The sequence below is a fragment of the Carcharhinus amblyrhynchos genome, chromosome 24 (genome assembly GCF_965287045.1).
Source record: "Carcharhinus amblyrhynchos chromosome 24, sCarAmb.v2.hapA, whole genome shotgun sequence".
Lineage (NCBI taxonomy): Eukaryota > Metazoa > Chordata > Chondrichthyes > Carcharhiniformes > Carcharhinidae > Carcharhinus > Carcharhinus amblyrhynchos.
The window spans coordinates 12,786,223-12,807,459 of record NC_137347.1 but is presented as its reverse complement, the minus strand read 5'-3'; the positions used below and the strand labels follow the sequence as shown (position 1 = coordinate 12,807,459).

The 21,237-nt window shown below is 42.3% G+C and overlaps 1 protein-coding gene across 2 annotated transcripts in view; it reads right to left on the bottom strand.

The window, feature by feature from the left end:
• rspo1 (R-spondin 1) overlaps positions 1-21,237 on the bottom strand; it is a 281,287-nt gene that overhangs the window by 70,983 nt on the left and 189,067 nt on the right. For both annotated transcript variants that reach the window (XM_080211220.1, XM_080211219.1), the window contains 2 exons: positions 7,011-7,160; positions 3,752-3,940 (listed from right to left, as the gene is read on the bottom strand). In XM_080211220.1, the coding sequence (XP_080067346.1) occupies positions 3,752-3,940; positions 7,011-7,160 (339 nt within the window). The remainder of the gene's footprint in view (positions 1-3,751; positions 3,941-7,010; positions 7,161-21,237) is intronic.

Sequence of the window (21,237 nt, the reverse complement as noted above, 5' to 3'; positions counted from 1 at the left end):
CACCCCTCCACCTCATTCAAAATGGATCAAATATTTCACCGTTTCATTTTGAAGTAAGGAACGGCAATTATTGGCCATCCCTATTTGACCATGTAATGTCATATCAGATAAATCAGACTAGGTACGCAAGGCAGATACATTTTCCCTGAAAAACATTAGTGAATGAGATAGGTTTTAAGGCAATCTGATGGAATTCAGAATCAGTTTCTAATGCAACACCAAAAATAACCAGATTGTTGAATTCATTTTCACAATTTGCGATGGTCAAATTCAAATGCAGTCTAGGCTTTCAGGCCCCGCTGTGCCAGAATCTGAGGCAAAAGAGGGAGCTAAAGGCCACTAGTCACCCTGTAGATAATTTCCATCTACCCCAACCCTATACAGTCTTGGCCTTATCATTGGACAGAAGTGTTCTCTCTTACTTACCTTGCACTGTTGCCTGCTACTCTCCTATCAAACTGGAAGGACTCTGATTGTTCCTCTGGCTTTGAGTGCCCAATACCCATCCTGAATTGCATGGGGAGCCTATTTCCAGGCTAATTAACAGGGCATCCCAGACTTGGAAACCGTCCTGACCTCTGTTTCCTACCCCCAGTACAAAATTCTTGCCCACGACCTTGGGCATGCTAGTCCAGTGCTATAACCATTACTTTGCTGGGGATAAAGAATATGATAAGGCAGCTGAGAGCCTGCTAACTGGTTTCAATGAAATGTGTAAATGGCAGGAGAAATTGTATATAGATTAACTCGAGTTGAGAAGATTGCAGCAGGAGATAGACTCTGCGCCACCATTTAATATGATCATGGTTGATTCATATCTTCACTCTTTTATTACAAATCCCTTTACTACCATTTTGAAAACATAAATCTATCAACATTGTTTGAAATTTTCAATTGATACAGCCACATCAGTTATTTTGGGCAGAGAATTCCACATTTCCACCACCTTTTCTGTAAAGAAAATAATTATAGAATCCTTACAGTGCCAAAGGAGGCCATTCAGCCCATCAAACATACACCAACAACAATTGCACCCAAGCCCTATCCCCATAGTCCCATCTATTCACCCTGTGAATCCCCCTGACCCTAAGGGGCAATTTAGCATGGCCAATCAGCCTAACCCACACATCTGTTGGAGGAAACTGGAGAACACGGAGGAAAGCCATGCTGACACGGGGAGAACGTGTAAATTCTACATAGACAGTCACTCAAACCAATGATTGAACCCGGATCCCTGGCGCTGTGAGGCAGCAGTGCTAACCACTGTGCCATTTCCAACTTCACAGAATCACAGAATACTACAGTGCAGAAGAGGCCCTTCAGCCCATCGAGTCTGGACCGACGCATGAAAGGCCCTGACCTGCCTACCTAATCCCACTCGCCAGCACTTGATCCATAGCCTCGAATGTTATGGCGTGCCAAGTACTCATCCAGGTACTTCTTAAAGCATGCGAGGCATCCCACCTCCACCACTCTCCCAGGCAGTGCCTTCCAGACCGTCACCACACTCTGGGCAAAAATGTTTGTCCCCAAATCCTCCCAAACCTCCCACCCCTCACTTTTAACTCATGTCCTCTTGTAACTGACCCTTCAACTAGGGGAACAGTTGCTCCCTATCCACCCTGTCCATGCCCCTCATAATCTTGAGCACCTCCATCAGGTCGCCCCTCAGTTCTCTCTGCTCCAGAGAGAACATCATCATCCTGAATGGTCCAGTCCTAATTTTAAGGTTGTGTTCCCCAACCACACCCCACACACCCCCTCCCCCTTGCACCCCATTGTTATGGATTCCCCTGCCACCCATTCAAAGCAACCCAAGACAGAAGAAAAAAGTAAAAATGGGAAAATAAGGCTACAGATCTGAATTGTATTAACCTTTTTGGGAAATTCATTACTGAGAGCAGGAATATTTTCATCAAGTTATCAGAGATCAACGCATGGAATGAACTCACCTGCAAAGTGTGGCAGTTATAAACAAATTGGATTCACTGAAGAAATAGCTAGCTGCTGTGTTCGTATGTTGTAAGTTTGTTTTGGGCAGAAAAGCTAAGATAGGCCAACTGCTCTTCCTTTTGTAAGTTTACAGCTCTTGAACAAACACATAAATCCTCATAAAATGTTGGATTGTGATTAACGTGGAGCAAAGACATGCTGTAGTGATGACATGAGGGGTAACTGGGAAATAACTACCATTGTATCCCCACTGGAATCTTTACACAAAGCGGGGCAGACTTTTCTTCATCCCAAGGCATTGTGAATTTTTTTTAACTAGTTAATTTCAGACAGTGGGCATGATTTTTTTTGCTGTAAAGTGTCAGGCTGGAATTTTCCAGCCTCGCACGCCCCGTTACCGCTGCCAGTGAGAACAGTGAATCCGGAATTCAGCCAAATCTCCATTCACTGCAGAAAATCCCAGCTGCGGGCAAGGTCAGAGAATTCTTTTGTTCCAAGCGATATTTTTGAATTGAGAAAGAACGTTTGTAGACATCATAAACTTCACAACAACTTACAGGTGGAGCACAATAAGCAGGGAAAAGCACTGCAGAAGTGCTTCACAGAGGTACAATCAAAAAAAGTGGATGCCAAGGCATATAAGGAAATATAATGAGCTGTAACCAAAAGCTTGATCCAAGGTCTAGGCCTTAAGGAAGAGAAGGTGAGGGGAAGGGATTTAGGATAGGAATTCCGGAGTACTTACCTGTGGATTGTGGTGGGTGCTCTTTGGTAGTGGGAAAAAGAGCAGGAATAGGACAGAGTAGTTTTGTAAAGTCTTACCTGAGCTGCTTGAATTGGTGAATGAAGTCCATAATCAGTTGATTCATATAATCTGCAGAAAGCTTGACAGCTCCAGCTTATGTTCTTGCATTGGATGCAAACTATATTGGACAGACAGTCTCCAATCTCAGACAGCTGAGAATTCTTGAAAATATTCCCAAATACACCAGTTTGCAATAGGAGAAGGAGATTCAGTCCTTGAGTTGTCCCACCATTCAATTAGATAACAAGTGAACTGTACCTCATTGCTATTGGTCATACTACCAATGGGTATAACTGTACCACCATACTAACGCTTTAGTACACATTATTCTGAAACACTTGTGCTTTTTTATGTATCTATGTGCTTCCCTTGACATTGGCATTCTTTCACATACTGTAAAGTACTCTATTTCATGAGATGGAGCAAGAAAGCTTCATTTTGTCTCTAAAAGGCTTTAACTTGGATAGTTTGCTTTAATTAGAAAAAAGTACTTCCCTTCTGGTAACACTGACCACTCGGTAGAGCGATATTGGATAACTTCAATCCATGAGCATTGTTGGAATCCAGGCAAGCAAAGGCCAATGTGAATCAAAATTAGGAGAGTTGTAAAACCAGAATTTCATCTGATCTTTTCAATTCCCCACCAGGTAAGTGAGACTAAAATTACTCCAACAACTCTTCATTGTGGAACTGTGAGACTGGCATGCACCTTATGTGCCTTTGATGTATGGCTGAAGGTTAACTATAAGCCTTCATGCCTGCTAATTCCAGAGTGGTCTAGCTGGTGTGAATCACAAGTACCAGAACAACCCATTGCAATGTTCCATCAGACTAGGATTATTTTGTGGCTTTCCACAGATGTGCATGGGGTTCCTGAGGACTATCTCTACTCCTGAATCGATCCTGAAGCACAAATGGCTGTGATGTGAGAATGTGATGAGGCTATCTGTTAAAAATCTTTCAGGAACATTTGTTTACTTTTCTCCTACCTACCGTTTGAGCAAGGCTTCCTCTGCACCGTGCAACTTCTGTTCTCTTTGGTCGGGGGACATGTCACGTCTTCTGATGAAGACCCTTGGATCAACTGTCTGGTCCTTGTTTCTAAACCCCGTTTGAAACCACATGTCTTCCCTCGCTTGGTACACGGGCCCCAGAGACTCCATTCACCAAATTCACATTGTGCTGTGAGAAATTAAGAAACAGATGTTAATTCCCATCTATGGAAAACTATCCCAAAAAAGGTTTAAGTATAAAATTACAGATAGAGTTTGATTTTATTGGACAGCACCGTGGTTAGCACTACTGCCTCACAGTGCCAGGGACCTGGGTTCTATCCCAGCCTTGGGAGACTATCTGTTTGGAGTTTGCACATTCTTCCCGTATCTGTGTGGGTTTCTTCTAGGCGCCCCAGTTTCCTCACGCAATCCAAATATGTGTAGATTAGGTGGATTAGCCATGCTAAACTGCCACTTAGAGTCTCAAGATATATATAGGTTAGGGTAATTAATGGGGTAAAATATGTGGCATCATGGGGATAGGGCCTGAGTAAGAGTTAGTGTAGACTTGATGGCCTCCTGTAGGCATTCTATGATTCTATGGTTCGCCCCCGCCAGCTAACATGTTGATGGAAACTCCTCCCACCATATTAATGACTACCCCACATCAGCTTAACACTGGGAGTTGCTTTAATTGTTTTCAAGGTGAGACTCTCATCCGTAAGCTTGGTTGGAAGTCATGTCTTAGAGAGCTGCCAACCAGTCAGATAACTGGCAGCTCTGTAGTCACAGCAGTGACAGGCAGGAGCGATGGCCACCTCTGGGACTGCAGGCGGCCCTGATGAAAAGATAAGGCCAGGGTATCACCAAGGCCATCCTGCCATGCCCCAAAGGAAAGAACTGAGGGGTGTTGGTGGCCAGATGGAAGAGGCATGGAGAAAGGGTAAACGGGGAATTATGATCCTGACAGATATGCTTCTGACAGACCCGGGGATGGGGGGGATGGTGTGGGCAGCTATAGAAGAGGTTCCCCCTCTCCCACTACCTTGCAAGTAGCCCATACGGCTAAAGCTGATAGATTTGCTGCATGGTGTGAGCCTCCCCCATCTAACTCCCCAAATAAAATCTCTGACAGGGCGAGGCGGATGAATCAGCAGTAGACAGACCACTGAATTTTACTAGCCCCACTGCCTTCAAAACTGTCAGCAAAGGAGCATAAAATTCATACACACTGCTCCACTAAAGACAAATTTTGAAAGATATGGAAATCAATTCATGTTTAATGAATCTGTAATGATAATAAAGAAATTTATGTGATGCTGATTCTTTAATTAAAATTAATTTGTTTCATTCGGTGGTTTAGTGGTAATTTAATTTTATTCACAGTTTTATGCTACAGAGTCATGCTTATTGGGAACTGGGTTGACTGCTCAGAAGGAGAGAGGAACTGCTACCAGCTGGACCCAAAGCCGAGTTGTAGGTGAGCAGTGCCTCAGCAGACTTCATCAATGAATCCTTCTTGGCGTCCAGAGCAGAATAAACAGACAGGAGTTGGGAATGGAGAAAAGTTTATTGGTGAGGACCGAGTATGTGTGAATATTAATTTCAACAACATGCAACAGCTGGCAGAGCAACTATCATTCAAAAACTGAATTTAATTTAACACTTCTTAAATTTTCATCAGCTTCACCAGGAGTTCCAACTCAGAGCAAAGGTGAGGAAGTTGAAGAGATGAACCTCTTCCCAAGAAACTTGAATAACATTGAAATGAATATTATCGTAGGCAACAGGTTTCTTTCAATTGCCAATATTGTCCATTAGAGAAGGAAATCTGCCGCACTTACCTGATCTGGCCTACATGTGACTCCAGAGCCACAGCAATGTGGCTGACTCTTAACTGCCCTCCGAAATGGCCAAGCAAGACACTCGGTTCAAGGGCAATTAAGGATGGGCAACAAATGATGGCCCAGCCAGCAACACTCACATCCCACTGAAGATTTTTAAAAAAGTGTCAAAGCAAGTGACTAGTTCACAACAAGTTGTGGGATTTGTGATTCATTTAGAGGGAAAATTATTGCACGGTTTTAGAATTTCTTCCATTACTTTCATAACATAACTTTTTTTAACCAATTTAAATGCAAGGCAATCAACTTGAAGGAAATCAATAATGAATATGGGAACAATGTTTTGCATTTTTAACTCCAAATCTTGGGTTCAGATATTCCAAGGCAAGGTATGGCTCACAGCAAACTGCTCTGACTTATCCTAGTTTGTGTGGAGTAATCCCTATTATGACATTGCCATTTCCCAAGCCAACATTCCTGGGGATTACTTACTTTAAGCACCAGGTAGAGCAAAATCATAACCTTGTTATTTGGCATTTATAGCTAAAGGAATAGAACGTAAAGGTAAGGAAGTATTGTCACACCTGTACAAGGCATTGGTGAGACCACATCTGGAGTATGTGCACAGTTTTGGTCCCCTTATTTGAGGCAAGATGTAGTGGCATTAGAGGCAATTCAGAAGAGATTCACTAGATTGATTCCAGAGGTGAGGGGTTTGTTGCATGAAGAGAGATTGAACAGTAGAAGAACTTAGAGGAATGAGGGGGTGATCATATTGAGGTATATAAGATGATAAAAGGTATGGATAAAGTAGACATGGAGCGAGTGCTTCCTCTTGTGGGGCATTCAAGGAAGTGAGGTCGTAGTCTTAGGATAAGGGGTAGCAAATTTAAAACAGAGTTGAGGAGAAACTACTTCTCCCAAAGGGTTGTGAATTTGTGGAATTTGCTACCCCAAAGTGTGGTAGATGCTGGGACAGTGAGTAAGTTTGAGGAGGAGTTAGACAGACTTTAACTGGTAATGGGTTGAAGACAGAAAAATGAGGATGAGGAGAATATCAGTCATGATCAAATGGCGGAGCAGGCTCAATGGACTGAATGGTCTAATTCTGCTCCTATATCTTCTGGAGTTATGAATAGAGTGTGCCAGACCCCTACTCCCTCCAACTCCCCCAGGCTATGCTAAGTGTGCATTCCAGCTCCCAGAGCCACTGTAAGTGAAAAGCATCAAAATCAGGGTAATTCTGTGTTTGGTATTTTCACTCCAATGTGATGGGATGAAACTGGCTGGAAAAATAATGTGGTTCCTGGGGTGGATTCCAAATCTAATTCCCCTCTTGACATCTTATCCCAATATTTCTGTGGAAACTTAAACAAAGTTTTTGTAAACAGGTCAAGTTGGATTCATACTCACCAGCATGGCTACACTCCATGGTGCCATTTGTGGCTGCAAAGCCCTCTGGACAGCTGTCATAACATTTCCCTCGATGCAGGTACAGCCCCTCTTTACATTTAGTACAAAAATTTCTGCTGAAACAGGCCTCACAGTTCTCAACTTTGCATTCTGCAAGAATAATGGCAAGAATGTCCTTAACTGAAAGTGGAGCAACTTCACATTTTTCAAGCACTTGAAGGATATAATGCAGACCAAACAAACAACACACTGACTTGATACTCTGTGGCTGTAATCTCAGGCACAATCTTATTTCTTTGACACAAGATAAACAAGTTGCATGAAAAAGCCTGTCTCATTTTACCATTTGACAGCTTCTTTCATTTGTAACTTTCCAAGTAATGTTTGCGCTCCTTGTAGAGACAAAAGCTATAAGAGAAGAACCTGTTCCTAATTTCTAAACCGGAAGAGGGCATGGGGGAATGGGTCAAGCGTAGAAAATTTCTTAATTTGTGGAATTTGTTGATCTGGCGTTAGCCAGTGAAGCGTTCATTGCAGCCGATGTGGTTGAAGTTAAAAAGACTGTTACAAATTTTGGGATTGTCTTGATTTATTCTTTTGATTAGTGTGACTGGTCTTGCTTGTATGCAAACCTATCTCCCTTATAATCACAAGTTTGTTTTAACTACCCAATATCTATGCATAGGAGGGGTGAGAAAGATTAAGGTGTTCTTTGATGCACCAGATTCCATTATCATCCAAATTGCGCTCTTCTCAAAATCTTCCAGATCACAGAACTGGTGAATTCTCGAATGAGACATGATCAATATAAAATTAAGAAGCTTATTTTTACAGCACATATGGGCTTCAGCCAAAAGTTGGGGCAGAAATTTTCTGAACTGAGAAAGCTTTCGGCCCTGGGTTCGATTCCCGGCTCGGGTCACTGTCTGTGTGGAGTTTGCACATTCTCCTCTTGCCTGCGTGGGTTTCCTCCAGGTGCTCTGGTTTCCTCCCACAGTCCAAGATGCGCGGGCTAGGTTGATTGGCCATGCTAAAATTGTCCCTTAGTGCCCTGAGATGTGTAGGTTAGAGGGATTAGTGGGTAAATATGTAGGGATATGGGGGTAGGGCCTAGGTTGATTGTGGCCGGTGCAGACTCGATGGGCCGAAGGTCCTCTTTCTGTACTGTAGGATTCTATTCTATGATCTATGTATATCTTCTTAAAGATCATAAATTAAGAAAAAAGCTGATGGTCTGTCCTCACTGAAAATTTGCAAACATTAAGACTCAATAACAATATAATAATTAGTTTCGAAGGAACAATCAATATCCCATTGACAATGAAGGCTTCAAGTAAAGCCAACAATCATACTCTATGGTCACCTTTCTGATCATTTTACTCAACATGGGCTCACACATCACAGATTTTGACAGACAAGTTTCACCAAAAGTCCTCAAGTCCTTTGCTGTAATCAAACATTAAAAAGCAGTCCACACAGCTGACAGAACAGAGGTCCATCTCTGTCATTGTCCCCCTTAAGACAGCAGAATGAACATGCAAGACAGAACATTTGTGTGTCAAGTATTGATTCAACATCACCATGTAACACAATCCACCCAAAATCCCAATGGAGCCAAGTCTGGTCTCTTAAGACAACGTCCTCAAGTTGGCAGTGTTCATGAGTTGAATAATTTTTAGTATTGATGTGCGCTGAGGCAGAAGCTAATTGGTTGATAAAACTACTCATTCCCTACAATATGGCCACTTTTAGCAAGAGGCTTGAATCCACAGCCTCTTGAATTGGAGAAGAAAGTGCTACCATTGAGCTAAGGTTGAAAAGAGGCTTATTAGCACTTTATACAAGCACCATATGTCGGGTAAGAAAGTATTGGCAAGACCGTGGAATGGGAATTTTAAAAAAATAGCAATTGCAGCCACAGCAAGTGGAGAACCTTTATCCTGGCCAGGAGAATTCATTTTCTTGTAACAGTGCCATGTTTCACACCAATTGCATCAATGCTTAGTGTCTCCTGAGAAGACAAATAGGTATTGCCTTGTCACTGTAGGTTCAGAATTAGCTTCATACACTAATTCACCACTGATTTTAAAAGGGAATCCACAAAACAGCTCTATAGGTAGAAAAATGGTGAACATCCAAGTGAAAAAAGAATGAATATTCAGCATTGTGAGGACTAACAATTCACTGAAGGTGTCCCACGAATTTAAACATGAATGTAAAGGGCTGATAAAGAATAAGACATTAAAATAAATAAAAAAGTAAACAGCTGAAAATACACATTGGATCCTTCAGTAAGTTCAAAGAGAAAAATAGTGTTATAGATATGAACTGCTCAGATACTGATGAACCTCTTACCTCTTCAGTACATTCTGTTTTACCAAGAGTCACTGTAATCCTAAATAACCCCGGCAAACCTACATTAAGTTTTAATTTTAAAGTTCTCCAGTTTAAGTTTACTTATTAATGTCACAAGTAGGCTTACATTAACACTGCAATGAAGTTACAGTGAAAATATTCTAGTCGCCACACTCTGGCGCCTGTTCGGGTACACTGAGGGAGAATTTGGCATGGCCAATGCGCCTAACCAGCACGTCTTTCAGACTGTGGGGGGAAACCCACACAGACATGGGGATAATGTGCAAACTCCAAAAAAATTCCCAAGTCAGGAATCAAACCCGGGCCCCTAGTGCTGTGAGGCAGCAGTGTTAACCAATGTGCAACCACACCGCTCGACATTACTGCCTAGTTTTCAATACCTCAGCCGTACAATACATTGAAATATGAAGATTGTGCTGAGCGAAGCAACAAGGGAATTCCAAAATTGAAACTCATTTTAGTAGCTGACAGAGTTGAAGTTGTTTTCATTGTAAATAAGACATACTGATCAAAGTCTATAAATATTTGAAGGCAAAGATAAGCACATTGAATGTTGACTGTGATCACAGTATAAGCATAAATGTAATTTGGAAAAATTCAATGAGATCGTGGCAGAATGGTTAACACTGCTGCCTCAAGGCATCAAGGACATGGGTTTGATTCCAATCTGAGGTAACTGTTTGAAGCTTGCACGTTCTCTCACTGTCGATGTGGGTTTCCTCCGAGCTCCTGTTTCCTTCCATAATCCAAAGATGTGCAGGTTAGGTGGTTTGGCTGTGCTAAACTGTCCCTTGTTGTATCAAAATGTGTAAGTTAGGGGGATTATTGCAATAAATGTGTGGGGTTACAGGAATAGGGCAGGGAAGATGGCCTAGGTAAGATATTCTGTCGGTGCAGACTTGATGGGCCAAATGGCCTTCTTTTGCACTGTAGGGTCTCTATTCTCTAATCTCCCACAGAGGCATGGAATAACCACCAATAAATGTTGCGAGTGCTATGTTGATTAAATGTCTTTAATAAACGGCATGACAAATATCTGACAAAAAAGACAATTGATGCTTACAGCATTAATTGTAGATACAGATGATCAAAGGCTAGAAATCGGTCATAGTGAGGAGTTCTGAGAAGTGCAGCTGGTCATAATTGAAAAATGAAAATTGTAAAGTTAGTCTGAAATCCTGAATTTGTGTCAGATTTTCGTCAGGGGAAATTTCACATTTTTATCATCTTTTTAGAAATATTGGTTGAGACCATTCAGGGGATTAAATAACTGGAAAACTGTAACAAATAGTACAGAGTACAGCTTAGGTTGTAATGGGAACAATCTTTATGCACTAAGTGTTCTTTTCTGGTTTAATAATTTCTCAGACCTGCCCATTACCACCTAATAAACATGATCATAATTCAATTTGATTTAAAATTAGAGTACACTTTTACTGAAGGAAATATAAACATGCATCAGCATCCTATTTCACCCTTGTTGATAATGAAAACATTTATTCCATTCCCTGATGTTGATAGAATCATAGAATCTCTACAGTGCAGAAGGAGGCCATTCAGTCCATCGAGCCTGCACTGGCAACAATCCTACAAAGGCCCCATCCCTGTAACCCCATGGATTTATGCTGCTAGTCTCCCTAGCACTAAATGGCAATTTAGCATGGCCAATCAACGTAACCCGCACATCTCTGGAGTGCGGGAAGAAACCAGAGCACCTAGAGGAAACCCATGCAAGCATGGGAAGAACAAATTCCAAGACCAACATCCAAGGCTGGAATCAAACCTGGGTGCCTGCTGCTGTGAGGCAGCAATGCTAACCACCATGCCGTCCAGGCACTTCTTACAGCTGCCTCCAGTCACCTTTGGGCTTCCCTTGTTGAACAATGAGAGATTTGCAATGATTAACCAATATCCCTTATAACCTTTTCCGAAAACTCAGTGGATATAACACAGGGTTGAATTTCTAGTCTGTGTTGAGCAAGCAGATCTCCCCAGCAGCAGTGCACAAAGACTAAATATCTCAAGGTGGGGATGGGGGCAAGGGGGAGGGATGGCAGGGGGTCAGGGATGGGGCAACTGAGTAGTGTTAGATGTTAAATATAATTACAATTTAGTGATCTCACCTGCAAATATTGCAAATTTAACTGAGAGATAAGGCAAGAGCCCTTCTCTGTCAAACAGCCCACTCATTCTCATTGTCAAGGCTCACTGCATGAACAGTCACACGGTTGAGGTAACAATGGCTAACCATTGTCAATGGAACTGCATCCCATCGGGGCGGCACAATGGTTAGCATTGCTGTCTCACGGCGCCAGGGACCTGGGTTCAATTCCCAGCTTGGATCACTGTGTGGAGTTTGCATGTTCTCTCCGTGTCTGTGTGGGTTTTCTCCCACATTCTGAAAGACTTGCTGGTCAGGAGCTTTGACCCGAAAAGGCACCGGACTGTGGCAACTATGGGAATTTCACAGTAACTTCATTGCAGTATAAGCTTTACTTGTGACTAATAGACTGTAGATGACAGGGTTACAAGTGAGCAGGAAGGGATGGCATGAGGTTTGCAGAAAAAAAGAGGAGGTGGGAAGGTATATGTACTAAAAAAGGATTGCGTGATCTTTGAAGTTTTATCCTTTGTCCTTCGCACTCCTTGGTGGATTGTCTCTCCATCACAGGTATCACACCAAAGGTAAATGATGAAATCATAGGAACTCCTCGGAGAGAGAGCAGAAAATAGTGAATTTCCCATTTCCCTGGCGGGAAAAAAATCATTACTGTTAATTTCTGTTGTACTGAGGCTTGTCCTCAATAACTGCTCTACAGTCAGGCATCAGGGAACACAACACTTTATTCAGTCTACTCACTCCGTTCGCCAAATGTTGACTGTCCACTCTGGGCTGATCCCAACAACTCACCTCACACATGACCTGTTCCCTTAAAGTGGGTTTGCTCCAATATAGATAATAATTACCACACAAGGGCTTCCCCCCCAAAGATTAAATGGATGGGACCAACTGCAACAGTTGGGATTCAATGTGGAGAAGTGGGAGATCACCCACTTTAGATGTCAGTAAAATAGATCACGGGCTGACATAACTCGAGAAGCTAGGAACTGTGGAGGAGCTGAGATTTTAAAGAGCCAAAGTACAGTAACTTAACTACCAACAGTGGGGAGAGGGTACGGTGGGGAGGGTGATCAATCCATTGTCAGGAGGTGAATAATTCAGTGAAATCTTTTAAGAAAGCTTTGTGAATTGCTGATATCAGATGTTAAGTGCTCCATTCATTTTGCTTATTCGCCAGTGTGTGCCTCATTAAAGCGCACTGAATTCAAGAACAAAGCAAATTAACACCAGGTCGAGTTGCAGTGGTGATAATAGGAGAGCCTTAATGTGGAAGACCTCACTTTAATATTTGGGATGTGAAAGCTGTGACTTGCGAGAGGCATCACCCACTCACCAAAAGACCTGCCAAAGCTAAGCAAAGCAAAAATCATTTTATCTTTCCAATGAATTTGTACTTAAGGTTCATCAGCTGCAATAATTAACCAGAGATCTATCCAGTAACATATTTGACTGAGTCGCTTGTCATTTTCAATTTCGGCACGTAAGAAGATTAACATGTCTGACAGGAGTCCATTCTGAACCAGAACCAACTCATTGTGATTCCAGATGTTTAACAGGGCTCGAATGCACATCACCTTTGTTTAAACTGAAACTGCAATGCAGCAAATATTTCAAAAGGCAAACATCGGAAAAAGGGTAAGGTGGCACAGTGGTTAGCTCTGCTATCTCACAGCACCTGGGTCCGATTCCTAGCTTGGGTCACTATCTGTGTGAAGCCTGCACGTTCTCCCCGTGTCTGCATGGGTTTCCTCCAGTTTCCTCCCACAGTCCCGAAGACATGTAGGTTAAGTGGATTGGCCATGCTAAATTTCTCCTGAGTGTCGGGGGACTAGCTGGGGTAAATGCATGCGGTTATGGGGTCTGGGTGGGATTATAGTCAGTGCAGACTTGATGGGTCGAGTGGCCTCTTTCTACACTGTAAGGTTCTATGACTCTATGATTCTAAATGACAACAATCTACAGAACAAACCAACTCTCTCTCAAGCCACTTTCGATGTTCAAAAGCTACAAATTCTGCTTAACTTCCACACAACTAATAATGTTATCATAGCCATAGAGTATAGTAGACAAATTGCATCATTATAAATGCTGGTGACTGTATTAATTATCAAATTTTAACAGTTGTTTTCCCACTAATTAATGATAACTAAAGGAGAGACAATGAAAGGTAGAGAAAGTCAGGGAAATGTTTCTTCCTGTACCTCACCTAGCACCTGACACTCTTCTCAGATGCAAAAGAAATTATCGCCAGAATTTTCATTGAGACAGTGAGTGTGTCTGTCTTAACACATATGGCTGCAGGGGCCTGGATCCTTAAGTCCCACCCCAGAACACAGCCGTGGGTGGTTATACAGTGGGTGAAGAGGGTTGGGGAGGGAGTAGGCAGGGTTCTAAAATTGCACAATTCATGGAGAGAGCTGCCCATATAAAACAGCAGCTGCCCCCAATGGTACCGGATTTACACCTGGTAGGAGCTGGCCTAAATGTTGTTTCGTTGCTTGGATTGATGGGGTCCCATTTTGGAGAGCTACGGTACCCTGGCTATGACACCGGGACATCTATGGAAGATATCAGATTACATCTGGGAAGGGTAATGCTGCCCTTTGTAAGAGGTAAATGTGTTCTTTCTTTTAAAGCTAAGTTGCCTTGGGACTGTTAAAGGTAGACATGAATATTTGCATGTAGACTCATTGGAACTATCAAGCTCATTTGAACAGGCAAAAGGGACTCTTAGATTGTCAAGGAATTTAAAACTCCTGCCCTTTACATATTTGGGGGAAAAAAACTGCAGTTTTTTTGTTTAAATCAGTTATTTCACTCTTATCATTATCGAATTAGTGTTATCGGACTGATTTCACAACCTTCCATTATCAGAGCAGGGTGCCTCTCAGTCACAGTTTGCCTGATAGCTCTTAGTGGTTACAGACTCTTTAAAGTGGAACTACGAATGTCAATGCTTGCTTTCTAAAGCATTCAAGGAAATTAAATGTAGTGAATGGGTTTTGAATCAGTACCTTTTTTAAAATTTTTTTTGGAATTATGGTTTCTTCAATAAAGACTGAATAACTATTTCATCTCAGCATGGATCCTGAGGTCTGCTCATGGTGGATTGGTTGCAGCAGGTTTTAAGGACAAAGGATGGTGACTGGGGAGATTGGGTTGGCATAAGTCGGCATCAGAGCTAATGGCCAGGGGGTGTGTAGAGGGGCACAGGTTGGCATGGACATTATGAGGAGCCATGAGGGATGGGTAGAGGAGCATAACTTATATTGGAGAATATGAGGGGCCAAGGGGAGTGGGTGGAGAGCATACGTTAATATAGACAGAGGGTCTAGGACGGAGGGTGGTAGGACGGAGGCTGTTTTATTAAAACTTTGGCACGGCACTGGGCACATCTCCCATCGAGCCCACCTCCTCACCAGGCAGACTCCACACTCATTGCAGAGTCACCAGCCATTAATTCCATTTTCAACTCCTATCCCCAGCACCACCAGACCAAAAATCCAACCTCCCTGGGCACTTTCTCACAGTTTGTGGAGTCAGCAAGTGTCCCGACTCAGTGCTCCCGACCTGGGAATAAAAATTCAGGCCCGTAAATTGATAATAGGTGAACATTACAGACAAACATCAGTCTCTTGATTTGTGCACTCTGGGGCACCGATGAAGCAATTAGCTGTGAACAAACTGTTAACTGCATCCTCTGTGGTTTATGACTTCACCCATTCCCTTAAGATGTGACCTTAAGCCTCAAAGCCTGTTCCCAGTATTTGCCGTTATTTATAACACATGTCTTGTTGCCGTGTAATATGTGGCATTTACGCAACTTGAACCCATTTCTGTTGTAGCACTGGCTATCAATTATGTCATATGTTCACTTTGGATGAAGAAAGCAGTTCCAGCCCATTTATCTCAGCCTTCTAGAAAAAACAGCTCAATGGACTTCCTGTTACAACACCTAGCTGTTTGCTAAGCGAACCCAGTGTTGTAAGTCAACCACTTATCCTGACAACAATCAATTCCAATTGTTCATCAGCCGCTGAGTAAAAAAATGATGCTTCCTGGCAATCATTGTCCAAAATTTACTTTTTACGCAATTAGATCTGGATCCACTTGTCTTTCTGCCCTAGTGCATCTGCAGCTGCGGTTCTTGATTTATTTTGTGTCTCCCATTAAAACAATTATATATCTTCCTAATGTCTGCTTTCCTCTGACATTATAGAATCTCTACAGTACAGAAGGAGGCCATCTGGCCCATCGAGTCCGTACCAGCCACAATCCCACCCAGGCCCTATTTACGCATGTGCACACATTTACCCTTCCAACCCGCTGACATTAGGGTCAATTTAGCATGGCCAATCTACCTAACCAGCACAACTTTGGACTGTGGGAGGAAACCAGACTAAACCCACGCAGAGGCGGAGAAAATGTGCAAACTCCACACAGACGCTGACCCGAGGACGAGAGTTGAACTTGGGGCCCTGGCGCTGTGAGGCGGCAGTGCTAACCACTGTGCCATCGTGCCGCCATTATGCATCAGCATCTTTGTTTTACTCCTACTGTCTTTTTCAGGCCATGGTGATTCCCTCAATGGAAAGATAAGAGTTGGCCTTTCAACTAATTGGACCTCTTCTACCATATAACTCGATCATGGTTCATCAGTATCTTTACCCCCATTTATCCACCTTATTTCCATCATCCTTAAAATCTTGCCAAACAAAAATGTAGCAATCTCAATTTTAACATTTTCAACTAATCTAGCCTCAACAGATTTTGTTTTGAGAAAATGGAGGAAGTGGGGTGGGGGGAAGGTGGTGAAGCTTCATGTTATTCCCACTCTTTGTATCAAGAAGCTTTCTAACTTAATCCCTGAATGGCTTAGCTCTCTGGCTGTTCACTGAGCACTGAGAATTTGGCGGTCAGGCAAATCTCCGTTCACTGCAGCAGGACAGGAGAATCCCACTGGCATGAATGACTGGAGAATCCCAACCCTAATTTTAAGACCACACCACTTGTTTTGAGCTCTTCTTCATCAAACCTCCCAACTCCTTTGACTATTTGAAACACTTCATTTAGATCACCACAACTTTCTTTACATGGCAGAACACAAATCTAGTCCGTGTATAGCCTGTCTTCATAATTTAATCCTTTTAATGTGATACTAAAACTGTATTCAGTTCATGATTAACACACGAGAGCTGTACTCCTTTCACAATGATATGTCTACCATAAATAAATTACCACTACAAGAAAATCTAGTCCCAGTAAAAATGTTAGTGTTTAATTCTCTGTATGTCACAGATTCCATTCTGACAATAGAGACAGCAAATCTATTTCTAATTGTAAGTTTAGCTGACATCAACTCAAATGAATAGACCAGCAACAGAATTAGTTTATCTACTTGAATTCAGGTTCACCAGTTCTTTTGTCCAGTCATAATGATCCTGTCACATAATGCTTTTATATGTCATTGTATTGTTCTCCAAATCTTTTGATGCCAATTACCCTGTACCAATCTGGTCTCCCTCTCTCCACTTATTTCTCTCTTCCTTCCACGTCCACTTTTCCTCGATCACCCATGCTCCTTTTCATTTAATTGTCTTTCTACCATTTTTATCCCTCATTCTCACTGTCCTTTCCTTTCTGATGTCATCAGAGATAGAGCAAATGGTAGCACAGTGGTTAGCACTGCTGCCTCACAGCTCCAAGGACCTGGGTTCAACTCCCAGCTTGGGTCACTGTCTGTGGAGTTTGCATGTTCTCCCTGTGTCTGTGTCGGTTTCCTCCCACATCTAAAGATGTGTGGGTTAGGTTGATTGGCCATGTTAAATTGCCCCTCAGTGTCCTGGGATGTGAAGGTTAGAGGGATTTAGTGGGGCAAATGTGTGGTGTTGTGGGGATAGGGCCTGGGGCGGGATTGTTGTTGTTACGGACTCGCCAGAATGATGGACTAAATGGCCTCCTTCTGCACTGTAGGGATGCTATGATTCCATACAACCAGTTCATCCATGGGACACCTCAAGTACATAATCCACAGCCAGTGGATCGCATCGCCACGTTGTACACAGCAAGGTCTTACAATGAGATAAATAATCAGTTGATTTCTTTAGGGAAAAATGTCAGCCAGGACATGAGGAAAACCCACCCACCCTTTCTCCAATAATGGCACAAAACCATTTAAACCACTGAACACGCAGTAAAGGCTTTGCACCCACCTAAAAGTCAGTACCCTTGTCAATATGACACTCTAAGTACTAAACTAAACACATCAGTTTTAGCTATGTGTAAAAGTCCTAGAGTGGGCCTTGAACCCATAACCTTCTGACTCTGAAGTGACAGCACTATGCACGGAGGCAAGCTAATGCTTTTTTAAGTTTATGTTCTCCTTTTTCGCTGACATAATTATCTTCTTACTCTTTTCTGCCCTCTCCATTATGTCACTCTTACTCTCTGACAGAATGATGGCGAGATTATTCTGTGTTCATGGGTGAAAGGAGTAAATCATTGTGGGACTTCAGTAATTTATTTGTATAAGGGTACAGAAATACAACCAACGTGAGTTCCTGCACCACCCAAAATACAGCTTGAAATCAGTCTCCACAATATAACTGTCTTACATCCTGACTAATGGCAGGTTTATGGTAAAAACATAGGTTTCAAGGTTTCAAAAAGTATTTACCATTTTGAAGACATTTTAGTGTGGCGTTGCTAATTAAACAGATTGTCAATGTTTAATTCAAATTCTGGTTCAAACAGCAGTGGGTGAAACAGGCAGGAGAACCAAACACAATAATCTTCTACTTGAGAAAGGATATACTGGCAGTGGAGGGGGTATAGAGGAGATTCACTCGGTTGATTCAAGAGTTGAGAGGGTTGGCTTATGAGGAGAGGCTGAGTAGACTGGGGCTATACTCATTGGAATTCAGAAGAAACATATAAGATTATGAAGGGAATCGGTGAGATAGAAGCAGGGGAGTTGTTTCCACTGGTAGGATAAAATAGAACTAGGGGGCATAGCCTCAAAATAAGGGGGAGCAGATTTAGGACTGAGTTGAGGAGGAACTTTTTTCACACAAAGGGTTGTGAATCTGTGGAATTCCCTGCCCAGTGAAGCAATTGAGGCTACCTCATTGAATGTTTTTTTTTAAGGCAAGGATAGATAAATTTTTAAAGGAATTAAGGGTTATGGTGAGTGGGTGGATAAGTGGAGCTGAATCCACGTAAAGATCTGATGGAACAGGCTGGTCAGGCCAAATGCCTACTCATGCTCCTAGTACTTATATTCTTAATGTTCCTCTCATTATAAAAGCTATATGATTGGAAAGAGGGAAGCTCGGCAAGTTTATTTTCATTGCACAGAAGTTAACACGTTTGTGGTAAGTTTTTGTTTTAAATCCATTAGATTTTCTTTCTGGATTTCTAAAGAATGCCCTTTTCTATTGCTCCTCCATCTCCCGTTTGGCACCTGCTCTTGGCTTTAGGTTTCTCCAAGGTGGCGAGGCTGTCACCAGATGAATCATTCTTCAGTCAAACACAAAGGAAGAAACTGGAGAGTATACAGGGTGATGCGGACAGAGCAACGCAATGGGGCGTGTCTCGAGTTGCTCAGGCAAAGAGTAACTCACACACACAAACCTTCCTCTGAGCTGTAAACATTTAGGGGCAATATTGCCATTTTGCCTCACCAGCAACTGCAGTCAGGGAGAGAGGGGAACACTGTGAATTCTGCAACCTGCGATCAACCAGTCTATGCGGGAAGTGGATTGGGGGGTGGGGGGGGGGGGGAGATGGACGATTGATGTGTGTCAGAAGGGAGGGTAGGCTGCAGCAGCGATTGGCCAAGAAGGCCAGCTTTAGCTGGGGGCGGGCAGTGATAGATCTCTATTCATGTACAGACCAGAAACAGATCTGCACGTGCACAGTGGCGCCCTTAGCTGCAAGCTGCCAGTTGTTGGTGAGCTTCAGACCCACTCTCTCCCCCTACTGCTGGGAAAAAAGATCCTCACTCAATTTTGCATCAGTATGTGATTAAGATTTGATTTTTAACTCGCCTGAAAAACAGCACAGTCCTTTCCCGTTTTTTCACTTGTTTGGCACTCCAAATCTTTTTTGGTAAGATCACCCCTTAAACTTTGATGAACGGTTAGTCTGTAAGAGTCTCCTCAATATCTTCTTTTCAATCCCATATTCAATTTTCCTAATCCTCTTACAATTTGTTCTAAGTATTCTCTCCTCTGTCAAGTGCCTTGGGATTTTTTTTAACATCCTACATAAATTTAACTTGTTGCTGTGAGGTTCATTACAAGAAAAAGGCTAACTCTAATTATAAAGAGCATTGATCAAAGACAGTCAGCCTTGTTGCTATTTATATGATGTGCAGATGCAAGGGAATGTTGTTGACCAATATTTCTTCATGTACAAAGCAGGAGAAGGCAATATTCAGAGCTAATTGCTTAGTTTTCAAGCGGCGATCAAAAATGATTCCATTTATTCTCTTCCATTCATACTTAAAGGACTATTGCTAAATCGTACAATTACTTTTCCTTCAGCAACTTTAAAGTGGGCAAGGGAACATTTGCTTCAGTGTTGATTTTTGTTGGTTCACTTGTCCTGCCTCTTAGGGCAAGGTTTGGGTCAGCAATGGTCCAAATTTCACCTCAGGTCCACCCACAGACAATTCTGTAGGTCGCCCATGGGCAGGTTTGAAGGGATTTTAAACTTTGAGCATTATTGCAAAAAATGTTTGATTTTTGTGCTCACCAGCTCAGGTCCAAGATCACCAAATCTCATATGGGAGCAACAATTAATGTTGCATGAGAAAAGGACACTAATTGGTTTATTTGTCTTGCAGTACAAATTGTTGCTCCCTTTGAAATTTGGAATTCTTGTGTTTGGCCTGATGAGTGCAAGATAAAAAAGCTTGGATTCGCTGATTCAGGTTTTGAATTGGAAAAGCGTATGGGTTTGGATGTGGGGAAGATTTAAAACTTGTAAAGTTCATGTGTATTAGGAAGATAATTCAAATGCACCGTCTGCCACGTTTAACTGTAATTTACTAGGACGCTAGCACACAATATAATTCCATCAGAAGAGGAGAACTGCCTTTAATATTTGTCAACCATTTAATTGCAGCAATACTTCAACACGTTCAAGTTTCACCAAGGGCCTTCCGACCTTAAAATTCATAATTGAAGACGCTGATTAAAAGTCATGGAGATAATTAGGCACCAAAAAAATCTAGCTGATTTTGAGCTAAAATGTAACTGACACTCTCAGTGCCACGTTGACTGAGATCTCTCAGATGAGATGTGAAACTGAGGACTGATCTGCCTTCTCTGTTGGACTGGTTAAAGTGCAACAGGTGTTGTGAGACTTCTTACTGTGTTTACCCCAGTCCAACGCCGGCATCTCCACATCAGGACAGAAAAGATCCCATTGAACTATTCTGATAATGAGCAGGGAAGTTATTCCCAGCAGTCTGGCCATTGTTCATCCCCCGATCAAAAACAGATTATCTGGTCATTGTCATGTTGCATTTAAGAGCTTGCTGTGTGCAAATTGGCTGCTGCATTACAAAATGCCTACGTTTTAAAAGTACTTAATTGTAAATCATAAACATTTTCAGACATTCTGAGGTTAGGAAAGACACTATGTAAACTCAAGTCTTGCTTTTATAAATACTCGATGTTCACAGCTGGTTTCCTAGCTACTGGTGTGAAAATGTTTGCTCAC